At 38.9% G+C, this 22,817-nt stretch overlaps 1 protein-coding gene across 8 annotated transcripts in view; it reads right to left on the minus strand.

The window, feature by feature from the left end:
- The window catches only part of BBX (BBX high mobility group box domain containing), a 284,858-nt gene that overhangs the window by 92,679 nt on the left and 169,362 nt on the right, over positions 1-22,817 (minus strand). For all 8 annotated transcript variants that reach the window (XM_057545012.1, XM_007187142.3, XM_007187145.3 and 5 more), the window contains 2 exons: positions 6,839-7,009; positions 1,300-1,542 (listed from right to left, as the gene is read on the minus strand). In XM_057545012.1, coding sequence (XP_057400995.1) covers positions 1,300-1,542; positions 6,839-7,000 — 405 coding nt within the window. In that variant the 5' untranslated portion in view covers positions 7,001-7,009. Of the gene's footprint in view, positions 1-1,299; positions 1,543-6,838; positions 7,010-22,817 lie in introns of those variants that run through there.

The following is a 22,817-nucleotide window of genomic DNA, read 5'->3' on the forward strand; positions in this document are numbered from 1 at the left end:
TGTCCTGCAACATTTAAAATCATGTAGGTTACTGGAATTGATTTTAAATTTTCTAGATGCTCTACATAGTTAAAATCCTGTCTTTAACAATACAGTTAATTCCTGAAGCCTTATGTAATCGTTAATCACATAGCAACTATGCTAATCATTTACTCTGGATTCAAATTTCCCTGAACATTGCATAAGAAATTTTTATGTTCCATCTTAGCTTGTTAAAAAACTCAGTAAAACCACAGCAATTGAAAGAACTATTTTTCTACATACTGAGATGTCTAATAAAATGTCTCACTTGAAACTCTGTATTTGTCCCCTGCTGGTTCATCTTTCCATAGAACTTAACCAAATGTTTGTGTGGCTAGGGCTTGCATGAATCAAGATTATTTGCAAGTTGCAACACTCAAGAAACAGAATTACTGCTTTCAAGTTTAACCACAATGATATTGCTTTGCTTTCCCCTTACTTGCTAAATCCATTAGACAATACATTTTAAATGCATAATGAACTCACATTAATTTAAGATTATTTTAGGAACAGACCAGAATACAATTTTTCAAGAAATTTACTCACATTTTGGAATTAATGCCCCACCTCTCTGAATAGCCTTCCTGCATAGAAATACTTCTCACCAACTACTGCCTACACAGTGTTTACATGCATGCACACATCACAGTACATCCTGTTCCACTGCCATTCATTCATTTACTGGTTTTAAATATTCATGCTGCACAACCTACAGAAAAGTCAACGCAAATCTCTTGATAATTGCGTTTATTGCGAAATCAAAACGTATTAGCGCTGGAAGGGATACAAATTTTGCTCTAACTTTCTCATTCTAAAAACATATTTTAAAAAAAGAAAAGAAAAGAAAAGCTGAGACCCAGAGATTGACTTAGATATGGTTACAAAGCTATTCAGTATCAGAACTAGATTAATATTGTCAATCTTTACTATGGGCATTCTCTGACAGCAGAAGCGGGTTCCTAGAAAAACTAAAAACAAAAACCATTCATAATAAATAAAATCACCTTCATAAAAATCAATCCCCCACATCAATCAGTGGAATATACACAATGAGAAAAAACTTCTTGGTAATAGGTTGCTTTTGGCACCTCACCAATATTTGCAAGGTGGACTTGGAACTCAGGGATAGGAACAAAGCTTGTATGTCTTCACTTAACACTTGATTCAAGGATTCACCTTCGTGCTGCTAGACCTTTAGCACGGACTCCAAATTTACTGACTGGGGGTTACAGGATTGGTTGCTCACAGTCACCATAAAACCTCGTCACTGTAACCTACCTCCTTGGCCATGTCTGTGTATTTCTGCTTTTCCTTTGGATCAAGAACAGCCCACCAATCAGCTAGTATCTTGGTAGCACCTCGGTTATCAAGCCTGGGGTGTTCCTGACGTACAAGGGAGCGATGACGTTTGCAAAATAAGAGAAATGCATTCATTGGTCTCCGGGCTCGCTGTTCTGGTGATTCATCATCTTCAGTTTCACCAACATCTTGCTCTAGACCATCGGCCCCAAGAAGTTGAACCTTAAACAAAAGCAATAAAACAAAAGCCAAATGTTTAACACATCCTGGATAACTTTGCTTTAACAATTAGTCTTGGTTTTCAAATTGTATTTTTCCTAAGCTCCACTTAAACAACTTACAAATTGGGGGGAAAAAACGATTTTTTAAAAGTCATCAACCACTGTTTGTGGCTGGTAACCAACTTAAGATGTTTTCTTTTGCTTAGTTTCTATAGTAACCTGTGCATGTCTGTATTACAGCATATATTACATTGTTGTTATAATCGCTTACATTTTTTTCTCACTAACAGTGAGCTCTTTGAGGACAAAAGCTCTCTTATTTTCCTCATACACAGTGCAGAGCTTAATGTCTGGTCTAACATTAGTATTTAACTAACTATTGAATGAAGGATTCAACCCATTCTGTGATATATGGATCTCAGGATTAACAACAATATCCACATAAGATACATGAGCATTAGTTCTGTCTTTCTGCTCTTTGGAATGTGCTGTTGCACAACTAATAATATGAAAATGTTTAACATGAAAAGTAGATAAAAATCTAATACAGACTACTTAATGTTTTTGTGCATACCACAAGTGGAGCCTCCTAGTGTAAAAATCAAAACAGACCTCTAACATTATTTGAAGGAAGAACTACATAGTAAATTTTCAAGCTTGTAGACATCACACTTTCTTGTCCACTGAAATTCAATGGTGATAGGACTTCAACTTTCAAAGTCTGTTTTGAATCCTCCCTTTTCCTAAGCATTTCGTTCAAGGTCTTCAAGGACTTCTGCAAAGCTCTGATCCTCTCCATCTGTGTCATTCTCATTGCCACTGCCCTAGTACCACTCTTGCCTATGGCCTTGTCTTCCTGCTTTCAATCTCTTACAATACTTCCTGTGCATGGCTGCAGGTTAAATTTCTTAAAGCACATTTCTGATCACAGAATCTCAGAATATAACAGGATTGTTAAGTATCTTCTAAGGCTAAAATATGACAGTGCAACCAAGAACAGAAGTCCAGAATGCTTACTAAAACCATTTCTTTACTTGCTGCTTCATAGTTAAAATCAAGAAGGATCGAGGTAGTTGTCAGACTGCATTACACAGTAGGGCAGTAGTTCTTAAATATGAGTGGGCACTGGAATCCCTGGAGGTCTTGTTAAAACACAGATTAAGTCCCATTCCCAGAGCTTCTGATTCTGTAGGTCTAGAGTGGGCCTTGAGAATGTGTATTTCTAACAAGTTGCCAGGTTATGCTGAGGCTGCTGGCCTGGGGATCACACTTTGAGAACCACTACTATAAAGCAACCAGGTTCTCTTATATCGTGTTTATTGGGCAACAGTTACAGACGCTCTAGGACAAATCACTAGCTTAATCCATTAGATGTTTTTAAAAAGTCTTTTAAGTTTAAATTAAGTATTGCACATGCATTTAATTAACCATCAATTATCTTCAAACACAAATAGTACAGAACAATCGTGAAGTCATAGCTACTTGATTTGGAAATACATTAGGGATTATTACTGGGGGTGAAGGATACAGATTTATCTTCCTCATTATGTGTACAATCATTAAAAATGATTTGAGTTTTCAAGGAATATTTATTTAGCATTCTGAAACTGAGAAGCTACAGAAAAAATTTAGGCATAAAAAAATGTATTATGTAGGTTGAGGAAGTAATTATAGTTTCCCTTCAGAAAAGAATAACTTTTGATTCAGTTACTAAATCATAAAACTCAAGCCAAGAGCTGAGATAAATAAGACAAATCCTGGCCCAAGGAGCTCACTGTTTGGGGAGAGGAGAACGATATATAAGCAAATAAATTAAAAAGCAGGATGATGACTTCAACAATGAACCAGTGCAGTAATGAAGCACTAGCAGATGGGCAGGAGAACAGGGGAGTCTCCCTAGAAAAGGTGTGGTCTGGGCTAAATTTTGAAAGATGAATCAGAGAGTGTAGGGTAGTCAATGGGGAGTCATGGGGAACTAACAGAGATTAAAGCTCAATAGTTCAGACACTTATATGCAGCTCAATAGTACCAGTATATAAAAGATTAGAACAGGAATCTAAGGTTACAGAAGAAGGTATGGGCCACTTCATGAAGAATGTGCTCAGTCGTGTTAAAAAAAAAAAAAGAAAAAAAAGTGTTAACCCTGTTACATTAACCCTGTAAATGAGTGGTTTCAGACTGCATGGATCAATAAAAACCCTTGGGAGGGGACCAACACAGATTACCAACTTTTTGTTTTGCCAAGTATGAACATTAAAAAAATTTTTAACTACTATCTAATATTATAATTGTTTCATTAAATTAACTCATCAAAAAGTAAGTAAACAAATAAATAAATGTATGATATATAAATTAAATTAAAACGAAAAGGTATCTGGACCTATTTTTCTTTCACCAGAGGCCAAGTAACACTCTGCAACAAATCAACACTAGCACTGGACCAGGATATGGAAACCACAGCTGGATGCAATGAAGAGCCATGAGTGGTTTTAAGCAGGGGAAAGACATTGTTAGATCTGTATTTTGAGGGAAGTCCTGTCATCAGCGTTGAGCATAAATTACAGTAGCAAAACTAGAGTCAAACAAAACTAGAGGAACAAGTTAAAAGTTTATTCCAGCTGTCCATGCGAGAATGGAGACAGGGCTGAAATCAAGGCAGTAATCATGAGAATGGAGAACTGAAAACAGAAACAATATTCACTAATGAGGTAGAACCAAGAGTGACTGGTGTCTAACTGGATGTAAAGGTTGAAAAAGGAAGAGTGTTTCCAACTTTGGCAGCAAGATTCCTTCATACACAACAGAGAACACTTTATCTCAAATGAGAGAAATTAGATCTGGTGGCAGAATGTGAAGTGGCTCTTAGCAGAGAAGTCCCAGTTGGGATAATGAACTGATGTACCAATATAAAGAAGTAAGACCAAGGGTGTGGGTGAGATCTCTGAATGTGGACCAAAAAGAGAACAGGACTCGATGACTTCATTCTTTCACTTAATAACTATTTACTGGGTACCCGATACGGAGCAGGCACTGTTTTAGGTGATGCAGACATAACAGTGAGCAGACAGACCCCCCATCCTCATGAAGATGAAGAGTAGCACAACTGGCCTGCCACTCTGGAAGGATCTCTCTGGTTGCTTTGTTGAGAACAGACTGTAGAACGGCAAGAGCAGAGGCAGAGAGAGAGGCAGAATACAATAATCTGCACTAGCATTGGTGGTGGCTTGGATCAAGGTAGCAGTAGTGACACTGCTAACAAGGGGTCAACTTGAGAACATATTTTGAAGGTATGGCTGAGAATTTACTGATGGATGCACAGATGTAAGACTCGAGCAAAAGAAAACAGACAAGGTTTCAGGTCTGACCAACTTGACAGCTGGAGTTGCCATTCACTGAGAAAGGAAAGATGTAGGAGGATGGGGTTTGCAGGAGAAAAGTGAGAGCTTCATTTTGAACACATTCAAACTGAGATTCTGATTTGATACCTAAGTGGATATGTCAAGTAAACAGTCAGAAATACAAGTCCAGAGTTTAGGAGAAAGGTCCAGGGTGGAGACAGGAATTAAGATAAGAAGCCCAGAGAACATCAACATTTGAAGGTAGAATAATGGAGGGACATCAACTGGAAGGAACTAGAATGGTACAGTTGGGAAGGGAGGAATAGAAGTGAGTGATTGCTGTCATGGAAACAGCAGACAGCTTCAAGGACCAAGTGATCAACAGGTGCAAATGTGTCAGAGAGATCAAATTAAGCATAAACATAAACTTGGCAATTTCCTCAAACAGGAAGAATAACACCATTTCTCTGAAAACGGAAAGGAAAAGATGGATAAGGAGTGAGATAAGAGTAAGATGAGTAAGTAGAGAAGGCTGAAGGAGTCATTTCTGGTGGCCTCTATTTTCTCTGTGAAAGAGAAGAAAAGTTCAACAGTGAGGAGACCATAAACAGTACCCAGAGAAGATGTCTGTGAAACAGGGAAAATGTTTATAATTCCTGCTGAGACGAGTGGAAGAGGGAGCTGACCCAAGCCTAGGACAAAAGACTGAACGGATATCGAAGGCCTGAAGAATAGTAAAAGTATGTTTATGAAATTTGCAGTGACACAAAATAAGTACTCATCTATTTTTTATTGATTGATTGATTGATGGCTGCATTGGGTCTTCATTGCTGCGCACGGGCTTTCTCTAGCTGTGGCGAGCGGGGGCTACTCGTTGTTGCAGTGTGCGGGCTCCTCGTTGCAGTGGCTTCTCTTGTTGAGGAGCATGGGCTCTAGGCGTGCGGGTTTCAGTAGTTGTGGCTCGCAGGCTCTAGAGTGCAGGCTCAGTAGTTGTGGCACACGGGCTTAGTTGCTCCGTGGCATGTGGGATCTTCCCGGACCAGGGCTTGAACCCGTGTCCCCTGCATTGGCAGGTGGATTCTTAACCACTGCGCCACCAGGGAAGTCCAGTACTCATCTATTCTTCTACTGAGCATATAACTATTCAAAATCTACTCTGTGTCAGCCACCATTCCAGGCTTTGAGGAAGGAGAAGAGGACAGGAAGGGCAAGACCCCTGCTCTTACCGAGCTATAGCCTAGTCTAGGAAGGCAGACATAAACAAGTGCACAGCTAAACACAAGGCAAATAAGAAGTGTGAGGGAGGAAATCCTCAGACGTGGAATGCATTGGGTGGGAGGGACACCTGAGATGATGGGGAGGTAGTCCTTGTGCTGAGACCTGAATGACGAAGAGGAGGAACCAGTCATGCCAAGATCTGAAGGGACGTGTGGCTTTCTAAAGCCAGCCGCACGGCTGTGTGACTTTCTCGCAAGATCCGGCTGCTCAAGTGTGAGACCAGAGGAGGGGACCAGGAGGACTGACTGAGCACAGAGGCACAGAGGGGTGACAGCAGCCAGATGCTCTGGAGGCCTCAGAGATGAGGACCTGAACAGCTCTGAACCTGCCTACGGTGGCGAGGCTAGGCTGGGAGGGAAGAAAGAGAGGCCAGGAGCAACAGGTGGGTGCAGGTAAGCACCTCAAATTTTACGAACTCACTGCGTTTGAATATTGTCTGCAAATTATTAGTTAATTGACAGAAATACTATTTAAGAAGGATCTGTTTCAGTTTAAACTACTACTACAGATACTTTAAGAGTCATCAACATTTGGAATAAAAATGCAGATTAAGTAGTTAACTAGGATTCAAGTTATACAGACTGTTAGAAACACCTCCTTTGCACCACACATGTTCACTGCAGTTTCTAGAATGAATGGTCAAATAAACTTAAAACTTCTACAATAAAAGGAGGAAATCACCTTATCAATATCCTCCTCTTCGTCGTCCTCTTCTTCCTCTTCCGAAAAGTCAAGAAGTTTCTTTGCTAGCAATGGATGCCACTGAAGACACTTTCGTTTTGGTCGTTTTCCAGCCCCTTCTCCTTCTGCTGAATGATCTTTATTTCTATTACTGCCTTTCATTACTGTGACCTGTAGTAATGAAAATAAGGAGAAACAGAGAAATCAAAGTAAATTTGATTAAAATTAGTTTATTTAGCTTCCTTAACTTTAACTGGATTATAGTTTTAATGATTAAAATATCTACCAGCTTAGACATTTACTGGATTCAGTAAGAACTAAGTACATAATCAAACATTCATTTTAGTGGGTTAAATGGCTAATAAAATTTGCCTTTTATGAAATCTGCTTCCTACCACTTCATAACTTCAGAACTCAAAACCCAAATAAAGTGTTAGGATGATTACAAGTTACTGTCACCTGTTCGTATTTACTCAAAATAGTGTTTCTCGAAGTTTTCCACCAGAGGAATGTGAAAGATACCTCCCAGGGGAGCAAAGGTGCTCACAGAGGTGGGCCTCCCTACATTCTCCAATGGCTCCTATTTTATCATCATAATTTACATGAATTTCACATTCTAGACTATGATAAATCTGAGTCTGAAGTATTATTAAGTAAAATGAATGCTTTATAAGAATCAAATGTTTTAGATTTAAAATAAAACTATTTCATAAGACGACACACATTTTTCAAAAACTAACTGTGCATGGGGGCTTCCCTGGTGGCGCAGTGGTTGAGAATCCGCCTGCCAATGCAGGGGACATGGGTTCGAGCCCTGGTCTGGGAGGATCCCACATGCCGTGGAGCAGCTAAGCTCGTGCGCCACAACTACTGAGCCTGCGCGTCTGGAGCCTCTGCTCCGCAACAAGAGAGGACGCGATAGTGAGAGGCCTGCGCACTGCGATGAAGAGTGGCCCCCACTTGCTGCAACTAGAGAAAGCCCTCGCACAGAAACGAAGACCCAGCACAGCCATACATACATACATAATACATACATACATACATACATAAATAAATAAATCTAACTGTGCAGCCTCCAAGGATCCCGTCTATGGCATGAATCACTCAGTGGGATGAGCCCCCTCTGTACCAGCCTGTGATACAACAAATCACAAAGATCTCTGCATCTCCCTATTACATATGCACTACAATCCAGCAACAAAGTTTTGCTCTCTAGGCTTCTTTCCCCTAAAAGACGACTGGCTGAAATAGCTAGGCTATAGTCAGGCTATGAATCTGACAATATCTTTCAGAAGCCGAAAATTCTAAATTATTTTTCAGTGAATATTTTTAAAAGTTTTTCTCAATGAAAGAAACTACATATTTATATTACAAAGGTGAAAATACCAAAAAATGAGGTTTACCTTCTCCATCATGCCCAGCCCCACAGCCCAAAGGTAGATTATACACAGTTTCTTACATGCTTTCTCATAATTATTTAATATTTTTCATTCATTCATCTGAAGTAACATTAATATACAAATTACTCTTTATACATACTCATGTGAAAACTGAAACAATACAGTTAAATGCCATCAACTTAAATGGTTCATGCTGACAATTACAAACGTAAATGCCGTTGCCAAAATCACAGGGTGGTGGTCTTTTTGGTCAGTTTAAATCTGTATTGGTCCAAACACTTGCAAAGTACTATCAATGAACTTTTAATGCCATGTTGCTGACACTAGGATCCATGAACATATAGTTTCAGTATTCATCTAGTTCTCAAGCCTTCAAAACAATACGACATAAGCAATTTTTTAATCTTCCTTCCTTGTTTCTGAGTTTGGGGTCATATTTAAGTCTTCTTCACTTCAAAATCGAAAAATACTCACTAATGTTTCCTTCGAGAACTTACGTGACTTCATTATTCTAAAAAAACCATGTAAATAACTGATCAATCTGGAATTCATTCTGACAAAGGAGTGAGGGAGGGGTCTAGCTTTTTTTTTTCCCCCCAAATAGCTAACCAACTGTTCCAAACCATTTATTAAATCGTCCAGCTTTTCCCCATTCCTTTGAAATGCTACTTTTATCCTATACTACATTATCACATGTGTATAAAGTCTACTTCTGGATTCTCTTCTGTTAATAATCATCTCCTCTGTTTTCCTATCCTTTGACCAACTTTAATATCCTTAGGACAATATCATTCTGTACCTTTTTCTATACACAAATATATCAGTAAACACAGCCATTTAAAACTTTTAAGTTGAAAATATCATGCTCTTCTAAGTCAATACACCTTGATCATCCTCATTTTGTAATAACCATATAATATTCCAAAATAGGAACACATCACAATTTTCTCAATTATTCCATGATTGATAGATGTTCAGATTATTTCTTGTACTACAATAAAATCTTCATTTTAATAATCTTTTAATCTTCATTTTGATAAAATCCTCATTATTAAAAGCTGTGTTTAGTCAAAAAAAAAAACAAAAAAAGGGTGGGGAGGTGAGAAAAACATGTTCCCGTGGTTTTTTTAGCAAGAAACTTCTGCTGAGTATCTGAAGCAATTACATGATTCATGTGGCTGCCTCAAGAGTAGAAGTTATTGAAAACTCTAAATGGAATTAGTTATCTGGTAAGCTCTTAATAAATAATAAAGGAACGACGATTTCTTTGAATTGATAGACCATTTAACAATTCCCAGTCTATCTACGAATAAAACTTGGCATGCAAAACCCAATTTCTAAAAATACCGACGCTATATAGAGAGAAGAGGAAACAGCTATTTTTGTGGCTTATTAATCATTTCAGGATGAGATGCCTGAGTGGTAATTAAACCCATACTGGGTCTTAATACCGGATATTTTATAACACAGTTTTTAAACAGTAAAAGAACTTAATGGGAAACTATACGTCAGGCAAGCTGTTATCAACGGGAGAGGTCAAAGTGATTGCCAGTGCCCAGAGAAAAATACATCATTTAGCCTCAAGGATTCTGATTATGCTATTTGATTATGTGTGAACTGTGTTTAAGTGTATGTGCCTTTGCATATATTTATGTGTAACTTCAATATTCAAACAGAATATCAAGAATCAAATGAATGGATGGTATATGTGGCTTTGGGGTTCAGAATAACCACATTCACCTCCCTCCACCTCAATGTTCTGATTCTTTCCACATAGCTGCTATGGCACTACGATAATGTATATCTTCTCTGATGCTCCCCAAATTAATCTCTCCATCCCCATAAATACAATAGAAAGATTTTATATTGCTAACAACACTTACCACATTTTCCCTTGAATTACAATTATTTGGGTGCATCTTACCTCCATCACTAGGCCTTTTTCTTGATGATCCAAGACTAGTTATCTTTATATAGAAGCATCTGGCTTATCAGAACACCAAGATCAGTTAGTTGTGAGAATTGTTATAAACAACCATATGAAACTCCATGCTAAATTATGGTGATAATTCACTATTTTTATACAGTAGAATGGCTTCAAAATTAACCCCCATCTCTCTCATTCCTGTGAATTCAGATATTTCTTCCTGAGTGGGAAAAAAGGAGGTCTGAAGACTATGTATATAACACTGAATGCAGGCCAGGGTGGCATGTTCTGTGTGAGAACCACCGAACCCTGTGCTGTACGAAAAATAAGATTGATAACCTCTAGCACAGTCTAGAACAAAGTAGGGGGGAAGTAAGTATTTTTAGCATGAATGAAAGCTGAATTGAAGATAGTAAACCTGGGACAAAACAGTCAAGAAAAGTGTAACTGACCTAATGACCATGAAATACCCCAAACTATAAACTAGAGATTTTAATAACTTATCGTTATCTGATTACTTTTTAATTCACCATGGATCTGTTTTCAAACTGTTGAAAGAAGGCAAAAGAATGTGTGTGTGGGGAGTGGGGGAGGGGATGATGCTCCTGATTATCATTCAGAAGTAATGAGAAAGCAAGAGAGAAGAATGAAAGAAAAGGTGAAGAAAAACATCTTCTGAGAAAGAAAAGGGAAAAGAAGGCAGAATTTTGAGACTCAAGCATATTGCTTTTCTTATTTCAACAATGAGGAGGAAAAACTGTTAATTTTTGACAGTAACAGAGGACTACCTTTGTAATTATTTTGCCACTAAAAACCCCCCACACATTATAAAGTTTGGCTTCTTGTTCTGGAACATGAGCAAATTAAGCTAGCAATCTATATGTAATGAATGAAGCAATTGGGGGACTTTATTCAAAAGGGGTCCTTCTTCCTTTCTGCAAGACAACTGTAGAATAACAAATCAGGTTATTCAACTACCAGTGGACTCTGTACTTGAAAGACTCAATATCATAAAATTATGTTGCTGAGATTATCAAACGATGGAGGCTGAAGGTCCCTATCCAAAATACAGTTGACCCTTGAACAACACGGGTTTGAACTGTGAGCATCCACTTATACATCAAATTTTTTTCAATAAAAACAGACTGCATTACTACATGATCCACGGTTAGTTGAATCTACAGATGGGAGCCATGGGTACAGGCAGGTGACTGTAAAGCTATATAACCCCTGCATTCAAGGGTCAGCTGTATTGAATATTATCTTATAAAAACAAACCAACCCATGTGTTCCCTTTTCTTTGCCAGATGAGTTACCCTAATTAGATACTCATAATACTGAAGTAAATGTAAATCAACTTGGTGATAAATTAGGAAAAACTTCATTTACCTATATTCTTCAAATGCAGCAAGCCCATTCATGAAGACCTTTGCTGAGGTCAAGCTTCATGAGAAATTTAAAGAAGAAATATCATAGAAGAAACAGGACAAAGTAAATACCACATTTAACAAAAGAAAAAAATGGACACTGAAGCCTAACAGGCCTCCTTTAGAATCCGGCCTCTACCACTAACTGCTTGTTGTAAAGTTATTCATCTTGCTGATCTTTCCACACATTAAAACTAAGTAATAGCTCTACTGTGAGAACACTTTTTATATAACACCCAGCACAGAGCCTGGCATCTAGAAGGTTCTCACTCCATGTTAGTAAATCCTCCCTTTACCCACAAGCTTTTTAGAGGGAGTATGGGTTTAACAGGCAGCAGGTTCTCGCTTAACTCAGCCTAAGATGCAGTTCAAGAGACAGCACAGAGGACTCCCATTTAACAGTGGTCCACATGCTTCCCAGATGATATAACCTCCAGCCTCAGCAACTGAAAAAGAAAGAGGGAAAGTTTCTTTTCTTTTGTCTGAGTGATATACAGTCAGAAACAGGGCCTTGGCATAGTCATAAATTCTGTAAGATCCTCTTGTCTCACAACTTAGGCAATCAGCACACTTTAGCTTTTAAAACACTGTGTAAATTTAACTGTGTCACAGGGGTATTTTAGAGTTTAAACTGTTTCCTAAATGTCCAATAAAATCCCATTCAAATCATATTAATGGAAATTCAGACCAAATGAGACAGGGGAAGGTAAGGGAGGCCCACGAAATTTCACTGTCAGACAGCCATGCCTTCTAACCTCAAGTAAGGCCTCTCCTGGGTCCAACTAAGACTGTAAAGCTTTAGAGCTGTCTCAGATCTACAGAGAAGATGAAAAATCAGCGCCAAGAAATGGTGGTAAATCGGTAGCTCTAGGGCTTCCCACAAGTTGGACCAACCTGCTTAAAACCTTCTGAGAGTGCTGCTGCGCTCGACATCCCTCGCTTCCACTGCCTCGCGCACTCCCTAAAATTCTCCCACTTTCTGCCAAAACGGACATCCTCCTCCAAAGCCCAGGTAATATATCACTTCCCTTCTAAAGCTTTCTGTGAAAACCTTAAGTCAAATGCCATCGCTCTTTGATCACACTTGAGCTTGCTGGTCAAGCACTTACCATGGTGTTTCAGTTAGTTTTATTTATGCCCTCGCTATCCTCCACAAAATAGGTTGTGAACTTCTAGAGGGAAGGCGTCATGGTTTCTTACTCTTCTGTCCCAGGACCTCAAACTGAGCCTGGTACACAGCGGTCACTGTAAAGGGTATTTATGGCTTATAATTTCCTCACCTAACACTTAACCACATATCACAACTTCCCAGAATGAATTGTTCCTAAGGATAATTTTAAAAACAATACTAATACACAGCTAATATTTATTAAATACTAATCGCTTCATACTTAATATTGATTATCTCATTTAATCCTTACAAGAACCCTTGAGGCAGGTACTATACTATGCATCCCAGTTGAAGAAGCTGAGGGTTAAGCCACTTGCCTAAGGTCACACAGTTAGCAGCAGAGAAGCTGGCACTAGAAGCAGGAAGCCCAACTCAAGAGCCCAAATGCACACCTAGGACAAGAAGCTCTAATATAAAGCCTTCCATCTGTTGATGCTCTGGGCATTTCCCATAGAACAAATAGCTTATGAGCCATGGAACTACCTAAAGGGAGCACCGAAGGGTTGGAAAGTGAACACTTTCAATGGTTCACAGCAGAAAAGTAAGTGTACCTCTCTGATGACTCCAAGCGACAATTAAATTAGATTAACTTTAAAACTCTTTGAAGATTAAAGCCCTACAAGTGCTAATCATTATTATTTATTAATTCTAATGACAATTCTAAACTGTAGACAGATTAAATGAAAAATATCTTTCTATAAAGTAATACTCTCATTTTAGAAGCAATTCAGTCACTCTATTCATGCAAAGAGTGTCTTTAAATGCACTCCTTATTGAAAAGCAGTAGCTCTTCAAGTTGAAACTTTAACTCTGTCAAGATGTTATCTACATGCTCTTCATGAATACTAATAAGACACACACTATTTAAAGAACGGCTTAGCTATACTGGCAGTTCTGGTTCCTGTGTCCTTCTCTCATGAAGGAATATGTATTCTAAGATCTCTAATACTTACAACTCCTTGACATTTAGCCTTAGGAGAGCTTAACATGGTTGTCAAAATGCATGCTACTCTAGGCTACAGATAGAAACAACAGCTACCTTGAAAGAGATAAGGCACCAAAAGAAGTGACTCAGGGAAGAAAAACTACTTACACAAGGAACTCTGTAACAGGCTGGAACATGTTCCCCATCACACCACCCTCCCCCAAAAGCCCAACTCTCTGTTTTCTTACAATTTTATGGTGGCGTTTACATTCTTCATCACAAAGTCACCAAATTCCTACTCTTCAACAGGCTTAGCATAATACATTTGCCTCTTTTAGTTTCTAAATTAACAAAGGTGCTTTTCTTTTTTTTAATCCATTTATGAGATGGTTAGGACATACTTATCCCACCGACAAGAATCTGACGCACAACAAGACAAACTCACGGGAGTCTCTTCCTCATTTACTCTCAATGCAGCTGAACGCGCATGGAATGATCACATGTTGAGCTATGCACTGTGGGAGTTACGTGTACAGCCTTACCTCTCATTTAACCGTCGCCCCTGCCGCCTCTGCTCCCCTGCCAGGCTGGTGTCGTCCCGTCTGGCAGCACCTGCCCTGTGCTTCCTCAGCTCTCCCAGGCCCGCACACCGTACCCCACACGCCCATTCTCACTTTCTGTGCAAGTCCCTCTGAACTCCCATTTCTGAGGAGCTATCTTCATTTGCCCCAGCTCCTGTCTCTTTCCTCCCTGAGCACCTGTTTTGGCCACCCACGTTTAATGGCTGTGCCATATTTTTTGACACTTGATTGTATAACGATCATCATTTTCCCGTACAATATGTGTATAATGATTCCATGTGAACTCCTCCCACAGAGACCCTTGAGGGTGAAGAACATGCCAGATGCTATATTTTCTGGATCTGTCAGAGCAAACATCCCGTGCCAGACAGGGAGTACGTGAGGATGTGAACACAGAAACAACACCTCTCTGCTTTCTTAGTATGCTGTTTCTTTACATTGTTTTGCTAGAAGGCAGAAGAGATATAAGGCTTGAAAAGAAAATACGCAGAGAAGGAAAAATAAGAACCCAGAAGGGTTGCTCGGGAGGGGAGGGGAGAAACAGGCAAATTGACAAGGCGATGTAATAAATATAATGAAATCTAAGTCACTTCCAAACAGCTGTCAGTACTAGTCTAAGAACATGTTTTCGTAGCTTTATTCCGCTCTCTGGTTATTTGTTACTGACTCTCATTATTCTCTCAAAATAGAATAGCATAGCACCTTCAGCTCACTAGCTCTCTTTTCCTATCATAACTGGTCTGCTAATTAACCTCAACTCTGAACTCACCTAACCTTTTTTCTTTCCCAGTCTATCCCCAAGCTGCCAGCTGCTCCCGTGGTCTCACACTACTACAAACTTTTCCAATCTCAGGTTGGTCTTCAGTGCTCGTTCATAGTCTTGACGTGTCTTAGTCCCACCCAATCCCACAGTGCCCATTATAACTTATTGGTTTCTCCTCAACCCCTATTGATGATGATGAGTAAGGACAGTAATAACAGTTATATATATGTATAAAATGCTTCCATATATATAATGCTTATGTATATATTGCTTCCTATGTGCCAGAAGCTAAGAGCATTCTACTTATTAATTCTCTTAACACACCACAAGCCTAAGAGGTAGGTACTATTATAATCTCCTTTTTACGGATGAAAGAAACTGAGGCACAGATAACATACAGTTTGCCTTGTTTAGTTTGTTAAGTTAACAAAGGTTTTTATAATATTATATGTATCAAAATGGTGGGACACAATTATCATATTGGAAAGAAGCTGAAGCACAAGAAGACAAGCTCACGGAGTCATTTACTGTCAATGAAGTTGAATACATATTTACTGATCACCTGATTAACTATGCATTATGTTTGTACATTACAGAATGTCCAAGGTCACACTGCTAGCACATAATTGGTGGAACCAGTATCTGGCTCCAGTCTGGCTTCGGAGTCTGGTTCTGGACCATTATACAATATTGCCTCCTAATAATAACTAACCTGATTAAACCTTTGCTACCTGCTAAACACTGTATATGAATTCATTTCTTTAATCCTCCATATACCTCTTGGAGAAAGGAACTATAATGGTCATATATTATACAGGAAGCAGCTGGGAATGACAAAGCTTAAACAACATGCCCAAGGCCATTCTGCCAGCATGTGGCAGAGCCAGGATTCAAACCTAGGTCTTCTGTCCCCAGAGCCCAAGCTTCTCCATACTGTCCTTCCCGCCATAATCCTAGCCATTCTAAGAAAATGTCTTTGCCTCCTGGTTAACAGAAAGGTCTTCATATGTGGACCCTCCCGAAGTCCCACCTTGCATAGCAATTTCAAAACTTGTTTCTTCTACCTTATCTCAAAGGCAGAGTTTCAAGGTCAGCTCCTCCTCTCGATCCCAGTCTGTGCTTCTCATCTTTCCTGCTACCCTGGGCCATTAGTCTTTCAGTTTCTTTGATGAACTATTGATGAACTATCAACAGTTCCTTCTAGTTAATACCTCCTCTTTCGGTCTGTACACAATCTCAAGTCTAAAGCCCTCTCTGAATCCTCCTCCTCCTTTAGCTAGTCCTCTTTTTTGGTACAAACTGGCCTCCAGCCATCAGGCCAGGAGACTGCCTAACCCCAAGCCATGAAACTAGCAGCCAAGAAGAAATGGCCTGCCTGGTACTAAGACTGTTCACAGGCTCCACCTTGCACTTCCCTTACTGACTTCCTTCCTAATCTTCTTGGTTTTAAAGCCCAGGATTAATTTCCTAGAAAGCATTCACAGCTCATTCCAACTGTGTCACAGGCTCTGGCTTCTCTACCTCAATGATTCACGCTTACATCTTTGATTTCTAGCCTCTCAGAGAAAACACCTTGCCTGGGCCAGCCCTCTGTCTCCACCATATCCGTGGGAAATATGCCAGAGCCCGCATGGTGCATAGGAACTAGACATTCCTTCCTTTCACAGAAACATCTGGAAAACATATACTATCTTTTCTACTTTCTCACCATAAGTTCAAATCACTGCAAATGGCTCCTAGCCCCGACACCTGATCTCTCACCACGTTCTGTCCCCTCCACCTGTTACATGCATGGTCTGCTCCCGTCCATCCCCCATACTGGCTCAGCGGTCTGGTCTTCTTATCTATAGCCATGCTGACTTCAATTCTCCACACTACAAATATCTGCTCATGCCCTTCTCCTGCATGAATCTCTTTAATAGTCAGTCCCTCAATGTACTCAGGAAGACGTCCAAACCTCTTCCTTCATAGAGCACACAAGATTCTTCCTGACTTCGTCCCTACTTAGTTTTACGGCTCACGTTTCTTTGCTCAATTCTCACTCTTAAAGCTCTACCTACACTGTGTTACATGCCATCACCTGGAACTCACCAGGGACTCTCACCTCTTCGCATCTGTACTACTGTCTCCTCACAGTGGAGCTCGGATCTCACATAAGCCCCCACTGGCCCTTACTAGTTTGAGAAAGAGGTGCTTCTTAGGTGTCTCCACAGTACCCTGTACTCAATATCCATCCCCCAATGAAACGGTGTGTTTCCCTCTGTATATCCCACTTGTCTTTGACAGAGAACGAGGGCTGTATAATGTTCACCACAGTATCTGCAGGGCCTGACACAGAGCCGGGCCCACTGTGGGCAAACACTTGTTCAGGTCTGCTCCCTGCAGTCTCTTCCTGTCACCTTTATTGCTTCTCATTTGCCACTGCTTCTTTTCTGCTCCTTCCTCACCATGCCTTGCTCTTTCTTCCTGCCCTGTGACCCTCCATCTCAGAAGTTCCTTGCACCAACTTCAAATAGCATTCTCAAACTACCAAACCAGAACACCTGGCAATTTTACTTGTTTGGAAATACTAGTTTCTAGGCAACAAATGTCAAAATGACTCAATGAATAATTTTGACCTCATAAAAGAGAAATAATTATCTATTTCCTTTTCTCCTGTACCCATCACTGAACATGATTTAATCTTCTGTGCACCAGTTTACATACAGCCCTTTAAATTGTAAGAATGAGCATGCATATTTTTAAAAGCAAATATATTAAACGCCATCTAAAATAATCAAAGTTTAAAAAATTATTTTTTCATTTATATTAACTTAAAACGTTTTCTAAACTAATAAAAAGGTCTGGATGTCTTTCACCATCCTGATCTCTAATTATAACTTAAAAAAAACACCCCAGAAACAATGGGTCTAGTTAAGAATCAACAATCTATGATACCTCTAGATGGAAATCTCTTTTTCCTAAGCTACCGTTCTTTACTCTAAAAAGATGGCAAATAATCTTAAGTTACAGTTAAATTTAGTTTACTTAATAAAGCAAAACTCCTCAGTCTTAATGGTTACAAAGCAAAACTATTTTTCCACAATGTAAAAAAGAATTGGTATTTCTTATTTTAGTAGTTACAGTGTTTACTGAAGCAGCTTATCCTAGCTTCTGCAATGCCCACCTGCTTTACACTGTGGCACACTGGAACTGAGTTAACTTGTCATTTACCAGATCACACATTTTAAGAAGGTAGGATGTTCATTATCTATATATTCCCAAATGCTTGGACTACTGTCTTGAATGTATTATGTATTTAATGAAAAGTGCTTGAAAATGCATTAACTTAATGATGTTATATCAGACTGCACATTTGCCAAGGAAATTAATTAGAATACATAGGGAGCTATGATACATTTATAGTTTCCGTTTAGAGTTAAGCAGAAAACCATTTGTTTTATACTTGCTTCACACTTGGTGAAATTTCTTCCTTAAATATATTCCAATTTTCTGACTTAATACACATGATACAAAAGTGCTTATTTGCTGATTCAGAGTCATAACAGTGCCCTGTTCAGAGCATTATACATTCCATTTATGTTCCTTTCAGGTGTTATAGTCTCTTAAAATGTTTGGTCTGAATGTGCTCTAACTTCAGTGCCGAGTACTGAAAGCTTTTTTTAATTTACCAAATGTATTAAATTCATATTTGTTTTTAAAAGTTCTTCACTTCATAGAATTAACAGAACAAGTTCCTATTTGCATACCGTTTGCTTGCGTTTTTTCCCTTTTGAAAACTACCAAAGTGAGAATATAAATGGCTAGATGTTTTAGGATGACCCTAAATTCAGTCTTCTTTCCTTCCATTTTTCTCTCAGTGCACAGTATGAGAATGGACATTACCCACAAAATACATGTTTACTGAGGCATCCTGTAATATTTTTCTTACAATCTAATTTACATAAGTCTGCTCCCTCTGCTGGCCGGATTTTTATCCTCTAGCATCCTATTTAAATAAAAAGGCAATGCTTTATACTATAAAGAAAACAAAAGCTCCTCTATAAAAAATTATAAACCAAATAAACCTGGAAAATCACTTAAGAAGCTCTTCTACATCATTAAGGCATGGCATTAGCTGATTTTAGGGAGAAGCAGTCTTCCAAGTATTGAATTTTCAAATTTAGTGTCATTTTGCCCTTAAGCAAGATTCTTAACTCTACTAAGACCATTTCTCATTAATTCAGTTCCTTTTTACCTGGAATCTCCACAGTACTTTGCAACGAGTATCTAACCAAGCCTTCCATATTTACATGAACGGCATTATGTAGAGTGGGCAAGCAGGAGGGAGCTTGCCTCACTCATACACATAGTGATTTGTCACAGCAGCAAGAGTTAATGGCAGAATATACAGTCAACAACAGGGGCTACACAGTGCTACCCATATGCCCACACTACTTTTTCTTTCACCTTCCTTTTTCAAAGATGGAAGTTACTTTGCTGACATATGTAAGAAATTCTGTTTTGATTATTATAATAAAGCTCTTTATAATATGAAATTTGGATACATTTCACTAATAAGTTCTAAATATATTTTCTAATAAGAAAAATCAGTGCTGCTCTAAAAACCTCCTGGCTACTTTAATTGCTACTTCCCAATCATGAACCACGTTGTAACTTGCAAAGCATGTATTGCATATATTAATTTATTTAATATTATACAATCCTGTTAAGTGGGTGTAATTAAGCCCACTTTACAGCTGAGTAAGAGGAGCCTCAGATTTACATAATTTTTCCAATGTCATCAAGGGGCAAAACAGGGACACAGCCTAAAGGCTCTGACTTTAATCCCAAAGCACGACTACTTTCTTCCACTTAACTGCATCACTGATTTTAGCTTTCAGTCAATACATTTATTTTGAGAGGAAAAGGAATTCCATTTCATAAGCCTTTTTAAGCATTATTTTAGTGCCTTAGCATTTACTTAGCTAGAGAATTCCCAAATTTCCAGTCATATTTCAAAATAGTCCTTTGTATGGATTTAGGCACACTACATACGTTGGGGAAGGGAGGGAATCAGGGAACAAGAAAGCACACGTATCTGTGACTCGGTGCACTTTGCTTCACTTTGCATTTTGTAAATATTGATGTTGCAGCTTCTAAAGTGCTCTCAGAAGTAGTTATGACTGATAGCCCATGAGTGCTGTGTCTTTCAAAACAAATACGCTTTACTGATGGAGAGCACGTGCATCTCCATCTAATTATTCTGAGAGGCAGGGTGGAACAAACAACATGATTTCTCAACTCAACTCGGCATTCTACGTTGAACACAATAGGCAGGTTACAGTTTAACACATACCATGAAAGCTTGTCATTTCCTTGAACAACACAACCTGTACGGGAAGGGCACTACAAATCTGCCATATGATCCTAGAGCAGCATAAGACTTCCTGTGGTTATTGCAAATATTTTTAAGTATAAACAAAAATTCAGAACATATTTATTACAAAAAGGGTTTTTTACATATGTCCAAGTATTTACTGGATTTTTAAAATATGTAATAATATATAGAGTTTTAGGATAAAAGTAAGTTTGGACAAGAATTTGAAAAAGAACCAACTGGAATAAATAAAATATGCTTGCTCACCCCGATTTTAGGAAAAAAAAACAACAAAACCTGTCATTGTCTGATGTGTACCCAAAGTCACAAGCTAACAGAAAATATCAGGCACACTATTTATATCCTATTAAAGCACTTCTCAAGTAGTGAAAGGTAGTGGAAGGTAGGCCTCATTGAGGAGTCAAAGAATTCTGCTTGCAGCGCTATCCCAGCTGTCTGGATTCAGTGACTACCAAATCTGTTCCTGAGAGGTAGGCAAATTCCTCCTTAGCTCTTATGTTGCTCCTCTAGGGAGACCTCCTGATCCCAAATCAACCTTCTAAGGACCTACTAATGCACTAGGATTAAGAGAGATGATACTGATTATAAAAGATGAGTTGGACCAGTAAAGGACTTCTTGTTGAGATAAGATCTATATAATAATGAAACAATTTGGGAACTAGACAGCACACAATAGAGTGCAATAAACATGGTCCAAACGATTAGGGAATATTTAGTATGCAATAATAAGACATTCTCAGCACCCAGATACTTGGCAATTATAATAGACATTGGAGAATTCACACAACTCTCTTTATTCACTTTGATGATTCCAATTCGTCCCAGTGTTAACCCTTTAACTAATGGCTAAACTTACCCACATCACTGAGGACACTGCCAGGGGTGAACTCCAGGTTCTGGGATTTCCCTGTCACTGCAAACTTTGCCAGCTCTCACCTGGCTTCTCTTACTCTGGGCACCAGCAAAAATAGCCCTTTGAAAAGATCCTGAAAACAACTATTCAGATCCTCGTTGTCTTGTTATTTAAGACTGGGGTAGGGTCTGCAACTTTCCACAGGATGAGGTAGCTGGAAGGAAGTCAGGTGGCTGGCTATTCCTGAAACCTCAGGCTTGACTTAAGAAGAATTGGCTGGCACTTTATGGGAAAAAGTGATGCTTAAGGGAACACAGAACTGGAATTTTGTTGGCATTTACACAGAAACTGGTCAATGATGATCTGAGACAGGTGTAAAGTGTAGTAATATTTTCATGCTTCTCATATTCATTTTTCTCTTGCTTGTAGAGCTTTTGCATCGAGAGAAGATGGGAACTATGGAACCAGTAATAGTAGCAGATTCAGAGTAAGGAGGCCCAGCATCTAGTCCTGGTTTTCACCTCACAAAAAGAGAAAGATTCAATACCAGACCCGAATCAAGGACAAAATTAGTAATTGATTAAGTAGGAAAACTGTGGAAGGTCTTCAAGCATCAGAACCTTGGTCTAGATGACCTTGAAGACCCATTGTTACCATTCTCTGCTATGATTTTTGCCTCGATGTCTCCAGCTGAGACCAGGCTGTACTGCAGAGTCCCCCCTCTCCTGTATATAGGCCTTCCTTCCCCTCTCTCATCTCCTACCAGGAAGATAAAGACACAATAAATCAGCTTTCACAGCCCCTCACACAGCATTTACACTGGTGACAATTCACCTGTATAGGTAGGTCTTTAAAAAATAAAACAGCTGTTTTGTATATTTCTTCCCACATTGCTTTTCTCACAGTCTATGCCAACCCCTTCTACCATTAATTAACACTGGATTCTATAATTTGAAAATTGAATACAATTTTGAATCTTGTATATCTTCATTAAGTTGTTTTTAATTACTGACATTTTAAACATTTTCCATGTGCTTCTTAGAATTCCATATTAAGGAAAAATAACTCTTCCAACTTTTAAATAAGACTTCCCAACATCTTTTTAGAGAGTGTATAGGAAGCATTTTTTCCCTTAAAAGAAAAAGTCAATTTCTAATAGCTTCAAATCAAGGCCATGGAGGCCCCTAGTAATTTTTTTTACTTTATAAATAATTGAGTGTATGCTTTTTTATGGAGATGTCAGACTCTCAAAGACTAGGAGATTCAGACTGCTAACAGGTTGGTTAGGATTAAATCACCTTTGCCCTACTTTTGCATTTATTAAGAATCACATAAGCCTGGAGAATCTGGAGCAAAACTCTGCCTATGACACTGGAAAATTTGAACACCACAATATGCAGCTCAGACAGGTAATAAATGTGGCTAAATCTGAGACTTTAAATCCTGGGTCTCTTCACATCAATCCAAACCATTCATGTGCCAAGAGGGGAACGAGCTGGAACAGTGAAGAGCTCCCTGGTGATGGAAATATTAATGGGGAATTATAGGTACC

The sequence above is a fragment of the Balaenoptera acutorostrata genome, chromosome 4, assembly GCF_949987535.1.
Source record: "Balaenoptera acutorostrata chromosome 4, mBalAcu1.1, whole genome shotgun sequence".
Classification (NCBI taxonomy): Eukaryota; Metazoa; Chordata; class Mammalia; order Artiodactyla; family Balaenopteridae; genus Balaenoptera; species Balaenoptera acutorostrata.